Source organism: Phyllostomus hastatus, unplaced genomic scaffold, assembly GCF_019186645.2.
Source record: "Phyllostomus hastatus isolate PE091 unplaced genomic scaffold, TTU_PhHast_1.1 phas_scaffold_1066, whole genome shotgun sequence".
NCBI lineage: Eukaryota > Metazoa > Chordata > Mammalia > Chiroptera > Phyllostomidae > Phyllostomus > Phyllostomus hastatus.
This window is the reverse complement of record NW_025334004.1, coordinates 27,500,329-27,516,055: the sequence shown is the minus strand read 5'-3', so window position 1 is coordinate 27,516,055 and position 15,727 is coordinate 27,500,329. Positions and strand designations below refer to the sequence as shown.

The 15,727-nt window shown below is 43.8% G+C and overlaps 2 protein-coding genes across 5 annotated transcripts in view; one reads left to right on the top strand and one right to left on the bottom strand.

Moving 5' to 3' along the window:
• Nucleotides 1-10,773, top strand: part of LOC123828871 (minichromosome maintenance complex binding protein) — a 30,520-nt gene extending 19,747 nt beyond the window's left edge. The window contains exons 8-16 of one of the 2 annotated variants that reach the window (XM_045854311.1): nt 465-565; nt 1,029-1,201; nt 1,550-1,673; nt 2,897-3,014; nt 4,239-4,404; nt 5,513-5,646; nt 6,427-6,591; nt 9,400-9,488; nt 9,880-10,773. In XM_045854311.1, the coding sequence (XP_045710267.1) occupies nt 465-565; nt 1,029-1,201; nt 1,550-1,673; nt 2,897-3,014; nt 4,239-4,404; nt 5,513-5,646; nt 6,427-6,591; nt 9,400-9,488; nt 9,880-10,006 (1,197 nt within the window). In that variant the 3' untranslated portion in view covers nt 10,007-10,773. Of the gene's footprint in view, nt 1-464; nt 566-1,028; nt 1,208-1,549; nt 1,674-2,896; nt 3,015-4,238; nt 4,405-5,512; nt 5,647-6,426; nt 6,592-9,399; nt 9,489-9,879 lie in introns of both variants that reach the window. The other variant, XM_045854310.1, reaches the window with a different exon arrangement.
• Nucleotides 10,774-12,449: 1,676 nt separating this feature from the next.
• INPP5F (inositol polyphosphate-5-phosphatase F) overlaps nt 12,450-15,727 on the bottom strand; it is a 63,649-nt gene continuing 60,371 nt past the window's right edge. For all 3 annotated transcript variants that reach the window (XM_045854176.1, XM_045854177.1, XM_045854179.1), the window contains one exon: nt 12,450-14,720. In XM_045854176.1, the coding sequence (XP_045710132.1) occupies nt 13,562-14,720 (1,159 nt within the window). In that variant the 3' untranslated portion in view covers nt 12,450-13,561. The remainder of the gene's footprint in view (nt 14,721-15,727) is intronic.

Sequence of the window (15,727 nt, the reverse complement as noted above, 5' to 3'; positions counted from 1 at the left end):
GACTGGGATATAGACAACTTTGGGAGGTCCATTTTTCTCCTCTCTTCCTATATTTTTTCTGAATTTCTAATATCTACTTTATTTCCACCATTCTTCTCTTACCAAACTCCATTTCTCACTTGTATTTAAAACACTGGGAAAAAATATTAATAGTTTGTTCTCTTATTTTTTAAAGATTTTATGTATTTTTAGAGAGAGGGGAAGGGAGGGAGGAAGTGAAGGAGAGAAACATCAGTGTGTGGTTGCCTCTTGCATGCCCCCAACTGGGGACGTGGCCTGCAACCCAGGCATGTGCCCTGACTGGGGATCGAACTGGCAACACTTTGGTTCCACAGGTCAGCACTCAGTCCCCTGAGCCACACCAGCCAGGGCTTGTTGTTATTACTTTACTTCAAGACTGCTATCTTATGCTTGTTTGGTGTTACTTCGTCCTAACAATGTGTTGTCATGTGGTCTTTTGTTAGGTCTATGAAGACTGGGATTGTTTCAAAGTAAATGATGTTCTTGAGTTATACGGCATACTCTCTGTGGATCCTGTGCTAAGTATACTGAATAATGAGGAAAAGTGAGTCTTTTTGTTCTTTTTTTGATAACTATTAGCAGGATAGAGATGAGTGGATTTTCTACATACTGAATAATAGATACCTGGTGGCTCTTAAGGAAAAGAAAGACACAGCATTTTGAGACATCCTATCATATTTAATGTCCCCGCTGATGGCTCCAGAGCCCGTTCTGAAATAATCGAACGAGTAGACGTACTGTACTGTATCCCTTTGAGCGCAGTGACAGCACATTGCGTGAAAACGCGGCTGCTCTGGAAGAGGGGAATATACATTGTATCATTACACGGTCAGACCAGCCTGCAGTCTGGGAGGTGATGAGCAGGGAGCTGTTTTCTGGTTTTTGAGGAGATGTACAGGTAGAACCGTGCCTAGCTGGGATGCTCACTTTCTTCGGAGACGTGTGTTGTTTTCACACCTCCACCGCTGACGGATCTCGGCATTAAGCCCTGCCTGCCCCCTCCGCAGGGACGCCTGCTCCCTCCTGGACCCGATGGAGTGCGCAGACACAGCCGAGGAGCAGAGAGTGCACAGCCCCCCCGCTTCCTTGGTGCCAAGAATTCATGTGGTGTTGGCCCAGAAGCTGCAGCACATCAACCCGTTGTTGCCAGCTTGCCTTAACAAGGAGGAGAGCAAAGCCTGTAAGTGTAAGTGCGAAGGCCTGTGGCCCAGAGACTGTTGTCCCCAGTGTGTCGGGAGCTGCCTGTGACACGTGCTCACGGTGGCACTGAGAGTCAGGTCGTCCTTCGGCAGAGTAATCACTGTTCCTTTGCCTTTAGGCTAACTCCCTTTGTTAAAATGACAGGGAGTGCACAGGCTGTCTCTCTGGTTCTGAAGACGGGCGCCTCTCGGTGGCTAATCTCGGTCCGGCGTTGCTGGTCTCGACTGACTTGCAGTGCTCTCTGTCCCACAGAGTTATCTTTTTAACCCAAGACACCTGGGAGGAACTGGTGTGTTTGTTCTGAATCTGGTCTCCCTTCCTCCTGCAGTTGTTTCGAGCTTCATGTCCGAACTGTCTCCGGTCCGAGCAGAACTGCTCGGGTTCCTGACGCACGCCCTCCTGGGAGACGGTCTGGCTGCGGAGTACCTCATACTGCATCTCATCTCCACCGTGTAAGTGCCGCTCCTCCTGGGGGCCGGGGGCGGGCCCTCGTTGAAAGAAAGGGCAGGGAGGTTTCCGAGGTTTTCATCATCAGGGGGTCTATTTGTTCAGTGTAACAAAACCAAATCAAAGGTTTTGTTAGACCAAATCAAAGATGAGTTCCTTTTCTACCTTTTCTAAGTTTCACATTTAGTGTTTTGATGGTCTCTTTAAACGTAAAAGCCAAAGTCAGATAAAGGACCCCGAGAAAAGTGGACCGTTCCACCCTTCCTGCGTTCTGAATTCTGTGTGTACATCCAGGACAGTCGGCCGGGTTCGCCGTGTGCTCGTCCCGCTTCCGAGTGGGTGTGGGCACCCCCACGTTCACGTCACTGTAGTTCTCTTTTCTGATTTCAAAAGTAATGTGCGCGGCTTCAGCAGGTTCCAAGAGCAGAAAGGAAGAGCAGAAGTCATCTGTAATCGCAGCGCTGAGAGATCCTCAGCCGGCACGTGCCGGCGCACGTTCATCCGTGTTCTCGCTGACGCTGTACACAGTCCCACACGGTTCTCGGCTGCGCTCTAAACGCACATCCGCAGTTTGCTCTCACTACTTACTGTGTGTGAAACATCCATCAAAAAATTTTTTTTAAGATTTTTATTTATTTTTAGACAGAGGGGAAGGGAGAAAGAGAGGGAGTCACACATCAATGTGTAGTTGCCTCTCAGGCAGCCACTACCGGGGGCCTGGCCTGCAGCACAGGCTTGTGTCCTGCCTGGGAACTGAACCGGGGACCCGGTGGTTTGCAGGCCGGCGCCTCATCCGCTGAGCCACACCAGCCACGCTCCGTGATAATTCTTGACGAACTTTCTTTTTGTTTTACGCTTGGCTTGTTTATTGGTTAATATTAGTCACCGGTTAATAACAAAATTAGTTACTAAGTTTCTCTTTTCCTCTCTGTGTGTGTTCTGTTTTTGAGTTCATCGGCTACCACTGTCGGGATATGTGTATTCAGTCACAGCCTTTAATTATTTCTTGATGAACTTTTTAATGGCTGCACAGTATGTCATTATAGACAGTTGTACCGTTTCCCTAAATGTCAGATTTTCCTAGTTTTTCCTATTCTAAACTACATTGCAGTACTGATCTGAGTAATCTATTTTTAGTGACACTATTAAGTTAATTTTCCCATGTTTGTTTGTTTGTTTTCTATGGAAATCACCTGAATATCACTGGTTGCTTTTTTTTTCCCCCTAGGTATACAAGAAGAGATATTCTTCCACTAGGAAAATTTACAGTTAACTTGAGTGGTTGCCCACGGAACAGTACCTTCACGGAACACTTATATCGAATTATTCAACATCTTGTTCCAGCGGTAAGATCAATATAAAATATGTATTGTAAATTTGACCACACTTTTAAAATCTATCTACATGTCTTCCATTCAACCCAAATATTTGAGATTTAGTAGGTGTTTTGATGGAGACACAGAGCCTGCCAAGCTCCATAATTCAAAATACACTCACCCCTAAACATTTTGCTGCTGTTGCCTTAGCGGAATTTTCTGTAAGTGTAACAATGAACCCAGTTACAGTTACACTCTCAAAATTGTACTCTCAGTGGTGCCGGCTTGCTGGTGTAGTTTGCTCTCCTCTGTGTGCGCCTGAACACGCACCTCTGTAACGTCTTGTGTGGTGCTCACAGCAGGGCGAGCAGCCTGCCCGCGTGGAGCTGGACCGTGCGTGTAGCCATGCCTTGTTCTGACGGGCCCTGCTTCCTTCGGGGTGGCTGGCTGCCTGCACTGTGATGTGGCCTCCCTCTCCCGTTTCCTTTGACTTCAGTGAAGCCGAAATACAAAAACCCTTTACAGTTTGAAAATGTACCGTCTCTTCCTCAGCACTGTTCTCACTCCCCCTGCCCGCCCCCCCCTCAAGTTTCCACCCCACCACAGCACTGCTGTTCAGGCCAGAAAGCTGAAGAGCAGATTGGAGCGCACAGCAGGGTGCAGTGGGCATTGGGAATGGGGGGCTCCGGAGGTGGGGCGAGGAGGTGCAGGGGTTATTACACCGGTGCTGTGCTGTTACGACTGGCTGCGCAGGCGGCCTGCAGCCCGGGAGACCTGCGGTGCCGCCACAGCTCCGTGCGCTCTGCGCCGCCGTGTTTCTGGAACAGTTTGGTCACGAACCTGCAGTCGTCTGTGGCGAACGACTGTGATTCACATTCAGACAGCACAGAGGAAAGTGAGGCTTTTCTCTCCCCATCTTGAAGAGTAGATAACCATTTCTGTTTTGTTAGCCTGTGGTAGGTTAAAGAAGTTCAGCTTCAGCTTCTGGGTATGTTTATGGTTCACTGGTAAAAATAAAAATTAATCTTAAAGAAGACGGAACAAGACAGTTGAGAATGAAGCAGCTCATAGTCAGTGAAGTTCTGATTTAGGATATAGGTACAGTTTTTGCTTAAAAGAGCTCAAGAAACCATGAGACTACTCTCTTGGGAATTGGTAAGGTCCTTCCATAGAAAACACAGTATTTAGTCCCAAGTATATGTTTTCTTAAAACCGGAAACTTCGCACCTTACTCATTAAAAACTCTCTTCGCAGTCCTTCCGCCTGCAGATGACCGTGGAGAACATGAACCGCCTGAAGCTCGTCCCTCACAAGGACTACACGGCCAACCGCCTGGTCAGCGGGCTGCTGCAGCTCCCCAGCAGCACGTCCCTCGTGGTGGACGAGACCCTGCTGGAGCAGGGCCAGCTGGACGCCCCGGGTGCGTGCGCGCGCGCGGTTTCCCTGCCGCTCTGGCCCGCGAGAGCCAGATCTGGTCGTGGCTGCTTAAAACTATCACTGTAACCAAAGGTTTACGTTTCAGAATGTTGGAGGTAAAGGCTTGCCATATGAACTTAGTTAAAACACGTACGGATTATAAATTGTGAACCTCAACTGTGTTCTGTCCCATTCTATCAAAATGGTCTAATGACAGAACAAGTAGGTAGTGGGCAACTAAAGTCTGGAAAGGGAGGAGGCTTTGCCTTTAGTCATATACTACCTAAAAAAAATGTAGAAAAGATCTCAGAAAACATTGTTTACCACTCAATGTGAAAATAAAAAATTTTTTCAAAGAATCTCTGAGAAAAAAGGTTAGTAGTAGATCACATGGTTTGAACTAATCTTAGTTGATGGAAGATTATAAAATTACAAGAAAGCAAATAGCTTTATCTGTGCTTAAATGAGAATTAAGACACTATGCTGGTGATGAGTTCAATAGGAAAAGATAGAATTATAAACCGTGTAGCCTGGGTACATAATATGGCAAAAATGAGTGGTGCATCAGTGAAATTCAATAACCTTATCTCTATGGGTAAATTGAATTTTAGTTCCACCATAATATTTTAGCCTTCTTGCACACACCACATAGAAAGCAGTCATAAGTAATTGGGAACCTGTTTTTTGCCTAATCACATACTAGATGCTAGTTTAGATTTGGGGGGGGTCTTTCGCCCCAGAAATACATTTGTCTAGTGTGACACGTACCGCGTAGGAAGCCCATGACCGAGTGAACACTCAGTGAATTGGATAGTGTCTCATGTACTGTTTTAAAAAAGTAGAAAACTCATGTCTTATAGTCAGCGTCAGCAAAACTGCCTTATTTATGCTGTGTATAATGTGCTTCCGTGTATGACGCACCCACAGTTTTATGTGCAGTATACATGGGATTAATGTGCCCGTGGCGTGTAATCATTGCATCCATGTATAAGGCGCACCCATATTTTTCCCTTAAAAATTTGAAAAAAGTGCACACTATTCACAGCAAAATGCGGTGATTCGTATAGGTGATTAAAATGAAATGACTAAAAAGTACTTTATTGCCTTTCTAGGTGTTCATAATGTGACTGCCCTGAGCAACCTCATAACTTGGCAGAAGGTGGATTACGATTTCAGTTACCACCAGATGGAATTCCCCTGCAATATCAATGTTTTGATTACTTCAGAGGGGAGATCACTCCTACCGGTATGATGAGTCGTTTTCAAATGGAGAGGTTATATGGGAAAGATAACTATATTTTTGTGTTTTTCTCTTGGCTACTGCTTATTAGTAAGTTAAACTTGTTCAAAATGTTGACTGCTGGTGGTTAATAAGGCACTGACGAACTCCCACGGCTCAGCACAGAGAGTAGAAGCCGCCTGTAACTTGCCTGATGAACATCCAGACCTTGGTTCTTGCTGCCTCTGTCCCATTGTTCTCTGCCAGTCTCATGTGAAAAGTATTTCAGAGTTCCCTTTGGAGTGCTCCCAATCCAGCTGCTAGTTATTTTCATGCTTAATGGTGAAAGGCTCTGGTAGCATGTGGGGGGGCTGACGGAGCTGTTAATGGTGAGAAACACCCTCAGGTGTTGGAAGGGCATTGCGTGTCCGTGTAGCCGTGTTCACTGTGATTCAGGAGGAAACTACCGGCAGACAAGGATGAAGGGCCCGTTTGGTAGGTTTTTGGTGCGAACGTGTGAACAAGATATAGAAGACACATTTCATGGTTAAGGAACATCTACAACACTTTAATTAGCTGCTCTGTAGAGTTCGCTGATACTGTTGAGGCAACAGGAGTAACCAAGAAAAGGCTAACTTGTAATGATCGCTGAGGTAGGTATAGTGTAACTTCATGCTAAAAAGTGCCCCCCTGTAATAAATAGCATTTTCAGTCCCGGTAGGGGCGGCACAGACTATGCATCCATCCGCCTGAAACTCGGATTCATTCAGGGACTTGGGAGATACCGTGTGCTGTTCCTCTTTCCAGGCAGACTGCCAGATCCACTTACAGCCGCAGCTGATGCCACCGAACATGGAGGAGTACATGAACAGCCTTCTCTCCGCGGTGCTGCCTTCCTTGCTAAACAAGTTCCGCATTTATCTGACCCTCCTGAGGTTCCTGGATTATAGCATATCTGATGAAATAACCAAGGTGTGTTTGGCGTACAATAAAGGATTTCCTTGTGTCAACTCAAAGCACTTAATCAGTTTACGTTTATTGTAATGACTGATTGATAAGGTAATTTTGCCATTTGTTTTCTTCATGTCTTATATCCCGCTATTCCTGTTACTGTCTTTTGTTTGAAGTAGAATTTTCTGTATACAATTTTAATTTCCACGTCTTTTATACTTTTCAGTAGTTGCCCTGGGGCCTGTTGTCAGCCGTCTTAACTGTAACCCATCTATTTGGGATGAATGTCCGTGTAATCACAGTAGGGCACAAAAACTTGGCTCCTTTACAATTCCATTCCTTCTTCCTTCCTTTGTGCTTTATTGTCATGCAGATCATGTCTTTAGACATTGTCCGTCAACATTTATAATTGTTGTTCATTTATCTTTAAATCAGGAGAAAAAAGTTACAGAGAAAGACATTTATGCTGCTGATATTGACCCATGCAGTCCCCTTTACCACTGATCTTTACGCGGATCCGGTTAGTTTGCCGTGCTCTTTCGCTTCAGCCAGAAGAACTTGAGCATTTCTTGTAGGGCAGATTGACTTGTGACAAATTCTCTCTCAAGGTTTTGCTTATTTGGAAATGTCTTAATTTCTCCTTCCTTGTTGAAGACTAGTTTTTGCTGGACCTCGAATTCTTTTTTAAAAGGCTGTATATACCTCCATCAAGACTCCTCCTAGCCCTGGCTGGAGTGGCTGAGGGGCTGGGCGTCATCCTGCCAACAGAAAGGTCGCCAGGTCAGTCTCCCGTCAGGGCACGGGCCTGGCTTGCAGGCCAGTTCCCTGTTCTGGGGTGTGTGAGACGCAGCTTGTTGGGGTTTTTCTCCCTCTCTCTAAAGATACAAAAACAAAATCTTTTTTTAAAAATTCCTCCAACCGTCTTTGGCCTCTATTGTTTCTGACGAGAGGATTCTTTGTACATGAGTCATTTTTTTCTTGTTCTTTCAAGATTCTCTCTTTGGCTTTTGACGGCTTAACTCTGATGTGTCTGGGTGTGAATTTCTTTGAGTTTTCCCGCTTGGAGTTGAGTGTCTTGGATGTGCAGATTAATGCACATTTTAGGAGAGTTGTCAAGAAATTTGGTAAGTTTTGACCATTCTTTCTTTAAAAATTCTTTCTACCCGTTCCCTCTCCTTCCCCCTGCTGCGCCCCTGTATGGATGTTGGCACCTGTGGTGCTGCCCCACACGTCTTCGAGGGTCCGTTCGTGCGACCTCGTCCTTCCTTGCCGTCTGTCCCACGGACCGGGTGATCTCGGCTGCCCCGGCAGAAACTTGGCTGCTCTTTCTTCTGCCTCAAGTCCGCTGTTGAGCCTGTGTAGTGAAATTTAGATTTCAGCTATGTTTCTCAACTTCAGAATTTCTATTTGCTTTTAAAATAATTCCTATCGATATTTTTATTTGGTGAAACATGATGAATTTCATGTTTTCTTTTAGTTACTTACACATGGCCTCCCATAGTTCTTTGAATGTATTTAAATGGCTGATTTAAAGTCTTTCTCTAGTAAGTCCAATGTTTGGATTTCTTCAAGGACAGTTTCTATTGACTTCTCTTTGTCCAGTGAATGAGTTATACATTCTTGTCTCTTTGTGTGTCTCCTGATTGTGTTGTTTTAAATACGACCACGTGGCAACTTCGCTGAGATTGCCAGATTGCCCTCCCTCCCTCCCTAGGGCTTGTTGTTGTATAACGACTTCTCTGAATTAAGTCTATAGTTTGTGTTCTTTGTTGAATGTGGGCACTGGAGTCTCTGCTCTGTTAGCTTAGTGGTCATTGATTGGATAGAAATTTAATTTCCCTAACTGCCCGGAAGCTGGATGTTGCCCAGTCTCAGCCACGGGGCCCTGTATCCACGTTGGGGCTAGCCTGCCTTCGCTTTCTGCTTGCAGAGTCTCAAGGTTATTCAGAGGTGTGAGCTTAGGGCCTGCTCAGAGCTGAGCATGCACACAGACCTGCGCATGCATGTGACCTTCTAAATTCCTGGCAGTTTATTTCTGTCTCTCACATACACATGGACATCTCATTCCCTATTTATCCTTTTAAGGCTTTCCGTTAGCCTGCTGTTTGCCCCAATATTATCCAGTGCCTGAGGCAGCTGAGATAATAAGTGCTTCTGATTTCGGGGGAGGGGGAGGCTGTTCCTGCCTGCCGGGCAAGCTTCAAGGCAGGTGACAGACAGCTTTGCAAATGGGTTCTTCCAGGGAACCACCTGCCAGCCAAATGATGCCAGTCCTCGGATCCACTGTCTTCTTTGGGGGTTGCCAGGCTGTCCGCTTTCAGGGCTGCTTGGGAGGTGGGCTGGGGAATAGGCCAAGGTAAAATTCCTCAAAGCTCAGTGTTCTCACCGTCTTGAATAAATGCTGCTCAGATTGCTGCGAAGCGTCTGGTTGATTTCCAGTTTTGAAGAAGCTGACGTTGATCGTTTTTACTGGTGTTCTTACTCCCTTTAATGGCGGAGAGAATTTTCAGAGGCCTGCACTACGCCGTTTTTGCTGCCGTCATTCTTCCCTGGGTTTAAAGTCGCCCTGCTCGCTACGCACACTGCTGGCATGCCTGCCTGCCTGGTCTTCTCAGATGAATCTGATTTTGCTTTGTGTGGAATACCTTCAGCAGTAGCGTTGTCTGTACGTGCAAAGTTTGGTGACCCTTCCACCTGGGTCATCTCATTTGTCTAAGAAGCAGGGACCACGTCAGTCAGGGACCGCACTACTTCCCTGTCCCCTGTTAAATACAGATGTCGTTTCCTCCTGAGGAATGGTGTTAAAGTCCATTTACCCTTTTGATACAGGCAGTGGAAGACGACTTTGTGGAAATGCGCAAGAACGACCCTCAGAGCATCACTGCTGACGACCTCCACCAGCTGCTCGTCGTAGCTCGGTGAGTGTGCCTGGCCGCACCAACTCGGTTAAAGGGAGGCGTGAGTACAGCCCCTGGTTTATCTAGTAATACCTGAGGTAGACCTCCACGGAGAGGAAGGGACTTTTTCCTTTTAAAAACACCTTGTGAAGTGGCGGTGTGTGTGGCCCGTGACTGCTCCCGGGGAACCACCCAGCGCGCTGCTTGTCCTTCAAGCTTCTGCAAGTGAGTCATCCTCCAGATTTGCCTTAAAAAATTCCCTTGTAGAAGTCTGACTTTGCTCTTGACTTCTTTGTGTCCCTGCTAGAGATCTTGTCTCCTAAACCAGTATGCTCAGCTCTTAAAAATGAAAAAACACAGGACCACTACTCTCCTAGGCCTGGACTTAAGTTGTGTCTCTCCCCCGACGCAGGTTTCTGTCTCTCAGTGCCGGCCAGACCACACTGTCGAGGGAACGGTGGCTGAGAGCAAAGCAGCTAGAGTCTCTGAGAAGAACCAGGCTTCAGCAGCAGAAATATGTGAATGGAAATGAACTTTAAAAATCTGATGCCTGTGGAAGAGTAATGGGCAAACTGTAGCCACATTATTGTACAATTCAAATATCATTTATACCACATTGTTTTGTAGATAATTTGTATCAAAAAACCAATGACTTTTCCTGAAATCAAGCCTGGTGACATCTGAAGTTTATATCATATTCAGTAAGGGCTTTTACCTTGCTGGTTTTATGGAGCTTTTGGAGTTTGTTTTATAATTATATAAATTAGTAACAATGTACAAAAAATGTATTTGATATTAAAAGTTTAATATTGATAAGATAATGTTGTTTATTATACCATTTCCTTAGCTTCAGCTAAGTCATAGGCCAGATTCTGTTAAAATGCTAGCATCAGCGTCATTTGAAGAAAATCGTAGCAATTCTGAAGTCTGGAATTGTTCACTTCAGATTTTTACGTCTTTCCAGTTAACAGTGGATCTGAATGTGTTTAGTGGTTGAATGTTTGGGAAATGAAACCACAGAATTTCACAGGACTTCCCAAACATCTGATCATGGAACCGTTTTCCTATTTAATCGTTGTTAACCTGTGAAACTAGTCTTTCACGTGGCAGTGGTTCCCATACTTTTGGAATTCACAGACCAATAATAATGTTTCTCAAAAATTTGAGATGGACAAGGTTGCCAATTTATTTTGCCAAGTTACCTGAAAGAAATCACTGTATTATCACCATTATTTTTTTCATAAGAGGAAAATCTCAGAATGAGATACTCCTTTAAATGGAATAAATGTAGCTTTTTGAAAAAACACTCCATTGTCCTTATTTTTCTCATTTCACCCCAGTGCATTTGGGAACCACTGTTTTATGGGAACACACTTAAGCAAATTCTGCCCTATGAAGTTGTTTTGCCCAGATATAAAGAGAACAAAAAAACTAAACTTTTTAAAAGTGCCTTCTATAGAAAAAAAGATTTTAAATTCTTTTCCTAATGTCATTTAGTTGCTTTAATGATTGTATTAGATTTTGAACTTTAATGGCTGAACTAACGTTATCTGCTAGTCTAGAATGCCCTGATAAAACTGTAAGTAGGGTTTTCCTCAGACCAATTCATTTTTACATAAGTTTTTAAATGAACAAAAATATCATTTATGGCTAGAAAGCAAATCAAAGTTGTACATTTTAATTATGGAATCCAGAATGTTTGGAAAAGTTAGAGCATTACTTAAGCAATCAGTGGTTGTATGTAAAGATTAATTTATTTCAGTCAGTAACTTACCTAATTGGAACATTAAGAGTTCAGTTAAAACGATTCCCTCAATTCTACCCGCCAGGCCTAAATTGACATTGCTAACCAAGGAAACAGGGTCAGCTTTGAAAAAATTAAGGAATTTACTATGCCTAACAAGTGAAAGTGAAAATTTACTAGTTGTTTCACTTTTCCTAGATTCAAATCTATTTTTATAAACTAATGTAAATAATTGTTTATATTTAGTATTCTGGACTGGTTTTCATTTTTGTAACTCAGACTATACCAGGGGTGTCAGACTCATTTTCGCCAGGGGCCCCATCAGCCCTGAGGCCGCCTTCAAAGGGCCGAACATAATTTCAACTCTTTCACTGTTAAGGAGTAGTTGCATTTATATGGCCCCAAAATTATTTCAGCCCTTTGAAGGCGACCACGAGGCTGATGTGGCCCCTGGTGAATGAGTCTGACACCCCTGGACTAGACCTTCCTTAAACTTTTAGAAATGAACCCTCAATGGATTTATGGGAATAAACTTCAACAGAGTAGACTAGTGACCGTGTGTTTATTGTACCAATGTGAAGTGTAAAACTACACCAGAGGAGTGCGGTCTAGCAGAAAAGTTCCCTTGAAAGGAAAACCCTCTTTCAAAGAAATAAAACTCATCCCATGTGGTCTGTGTGGAGGGGATCCTGCTGCGTCTTGTGGAAAACCACGTCCTCGGACTCCGTCCCGCTGGAAGCGGGCAGGGCCGGAGAGACCCCCAGGCTTCCGAAGTCCTTTCCTCCCCTGCTGCACACGTGGGCGTCACAGCTGTCAGGCTAACGTGATGTTAATCTACGTCCATCACCAAGAAACTGAACAGACGTTACCGTCACTGGAATTAAAAATCACCTTAATTTTAGTTTTCAAAAATCTCTTTGAAACTAATTTCTGTGGAGCTTAAAACACATTTTATCATAACTTACATTTTCTCATGCTGTGGGACAGTTAATATATTTAAGAAAAGTTGGTAAAGAACATGATAAAACATTCATTTTCAGTGTTTGGATTTTAAAATTTGGTGGTTTGTGAACCATTTCATCATTTTTTTAAATGAAAATACTTCAAGAGTAAAATATTTGGGAAGGCTAGGACCAAGTGTTTAGTTATAGAAAACTTGCCTATGAAGTCTTCAATCTGATTCAAAAACCAAACCTTTATCTTTAAAATGTTATTCAAGAAATTCTCATACATTGTCATTTTAAATTACAACTGTACTTTATTTTTAAATAGTCACAAGATTTGATACTTCACACACACACACACAAAAAGACACCGCTAATAAATAACAAAAGTGGAAATACTTATCAAAGTTACAACAGACATAATGTTTAGCTGAGAATCACTTCAACAGAGTAAGGCTCTAAAGATACCAGACAAACCAATACTTGTTTGGAATAAACTGTGCAACTTTCCTAACGTATGGGCTTACAGAAGAGGCCCTGTTCCATGTGGTCAGGTTTACAGTCATGAAACCAACTTACAGCACAACTGTGCTCAGACTAAGTTTCAATAGTTGTAATAGTGTATACAAGATGTTAAGGAATGACTCCTACAGAAAATTAAAACTTGAAGACTTTTAAGAATTAATAATATCCAGTAAGTGTACGTTCTTACCTGAAAACAGCAAAATTAATAGGTGCTGGTATTCACATCTGATGTCTCAGGGTTTTGACTGACATGTCTTAATGCTCCTAGACTTTGGGGTGTACAAGGTGGCAGAAAATTTAAAGTTTGTTTAGAAGGGGAAAATTAGGATTAAATGGGCAGATACTTCTTGACTATGCCAATAACCTTCAATTCTTCATAGGGAATGGTTAAGCCATCAAAACAAAACCAACTTTTAAATTTCCAAATGCTTCTCCATATTAGCAACACTTTTAAAGTCACTAAAAACTAAATGTATTACCTTGTAGAGGTAACACAGAAATGAAGAAAAATAAAAAATGCTAATCCCTAAATGCATCCATGACCATCCTGTGTCCACTTCATACACTGAACCCTCCCATCCCACCTACTCACCCACTCCCAAAAAGGTCCAGGTGATTACGTCCCAAAGTAATCTATTCCTGAATTACCTTCAAAGAGACAAACTGCTCTGTAGTGTATCAGCTACTCGGGCCTACACATTGTAGGATGACGTACTTCTGTTGTCCTCTCAAATTTAGAAAGTTGTGACAACCGTTCCCAACTGACAATTTAAGATCCCTAGATTCCAAGTCAGTACAGGTTAAAAGAGCCTAATATGTGAAACTTTTTTTTTAGAGGGGGCAGATTAAGTAAAAGCCACAGGATTCTTTGTGACTGTGAACTAAATCTGAATTATTCGTGTCTGGCACTGTGTAAACATATTTTTAAGTTCATTTTGCTGGACTTCATTAACCACTTCAGGCTCTGCAGGGCTCTTCTGAACCCTGGCCACCGCAAAGTTGATCCCCTGGGTTAGCCCGGCTTGGGTCATGTTAGCGACCTGGACCATGGAACTCCGGATCTTTGCGAAGGGGGACACTGCTCTGCTGCCGCTGCTCTCTGAAGGAGAAGGAGTTACGTGAAGTCCTGTCTCAAGTTCAAGCACGCTGGATCCAGAGCCGGGGTTCTTTTGAGATACCACTGAATGCACCGGTTCAACAGACAAAAACTGTGGGCCTGCTGCAGAGAAAGACACATCTAACTGAGATGGTCGAGACGGTATCTGTTCCGTTGATTCAGATTGGGTTTCTTCATTAGAAACTTGATTGGTCGTTTGATTTCCTTCCTCACTAGCCTGCTGAGAAACAGATCTGGTTTCTGATAGTTGGGTCATCTTGTTTTGCGCATCTTGTACAAATCTGTGGCAGTAAATATCCACAGGCTTGGCAAAGCCAGTCAATGTGTGTATATAATCAGCAGAAGGACTTTTTTTCAAAGGAGCTTCACAGCGTTTTCCAAGCTCACTTCCATGAGCGGCAACAGTAATCTCTGAAGGAGCATGAATGCTAATGTCAGTGCTGCTAATGGACTGGGACCGGCTGCCTAACCGAGGTGCTGAAGCAATAATGCCACAACTGGGAAGAACATAGTCTACCGGCCCTATGTTCTCTAGAGAACTAGCTAGCTGTCTGTCTTCGTCAGACTTGGAATTTGTAAGGAATTCATCAGAGTGGTAGGAGTCGTTATCTGAAGACATTTCCCCATCAGACTCTGCCTGGACTTTACTATCCATCACACTTGTGTTTTCCATGGTTTCAAGACTACTATCTGATTTCCAAAGATTTACTTTTAAATTTGGTTTTAGAAAATTAACCTTCATTTCAGGTTTTGCAAAATTTCCTAGCCTTCGTAGGTTGCCAATATTTACATTGGATTTGGTCTGTTTCACTTTTTGATTTAGAGATGAAAATTTGCTCATTAGAAAATTTTTTCCTTGGGCCAGAGAGCCTTGGTTTTGAGATCTGATGCCAATAATGTCTTCATGAGGTTTACTGCTCTTCCTACAAATTAGAAGAGAAAAAAGTTAATTCCCCATGGAATTCAACATAATAGTTCCAATTATTAAAGTGCAAATGCTGTTATTTAAATTGGCTCCAATTTCCTGACAACTGCTAATTGATAAACTCAGAATACCCTTGGAGTTGACAGAACAGAACTGCGCAATAGAAATATGTGAGCTGTGGATGTAGTTGAAAATTTTCTAGCAGCCATATTAAACATGTGAAATGAATTTTAATAGTATTTTACTTAAATTAAGCCAATATATACAAAATGTCATTTTAGCAGATAACCAGTATTAAAAGATAACCAGGTACATCTCACTCTTTTTCCTACTAAGTCTCTGACGCAGTCAGTGGGCGGTAGTTTACAGGCCGGCAGCAGAAGCCTTTGTACGTGACATCGGTGAGTGGTTCCCAGGCATCGAGGGGGAACGGTGGCCTGGCCGTGTGACTCTAACCCCAAGTGCAGCAAACAGGCCAGAGACCTCTCCCACGCGTGCTCTGCCCTCAGCGTCCTCAGGCAAGCATCAAGTGCGACAGAGAGCCACGCTGGGGAAACACAACCGCGCCTGCAGTGTCCTAAGCCCACTCAGTGCAGCTCTTCCTGGCGGGCTTCAGAGCGGGCCGCTGTCTGCTGCTGCCTGTGTGCTTTACCTGTACTCTCGAGGGCATTCGGACAGGAGGGGCAGGAGACCGGAGGAAGGGAGGGAAGTTTCCCAACTGCTGCCTCAGCCCATGTTTTTGCACGTTCTGAGGATAAATTTTTCTCAAAAACACCGAAAAAAAAAAAAAAACACCCCACACCCAGATTTCAGGCTAATCACATTTCAAAGGCTCCACATCCACGGTCTAAACGGGCCGAGGCGACACCAACTGTAAATGGGGATCTGCATGCAGCACTGGAGCTACAGCTGTCCACACATACTCTAGTTGCTGCATTCAGGCAGAGAGGTGGGGGGAGGAAGAATTTTGTTGGCTGGTGTTTCCTATGGATTATCTGAATTTTA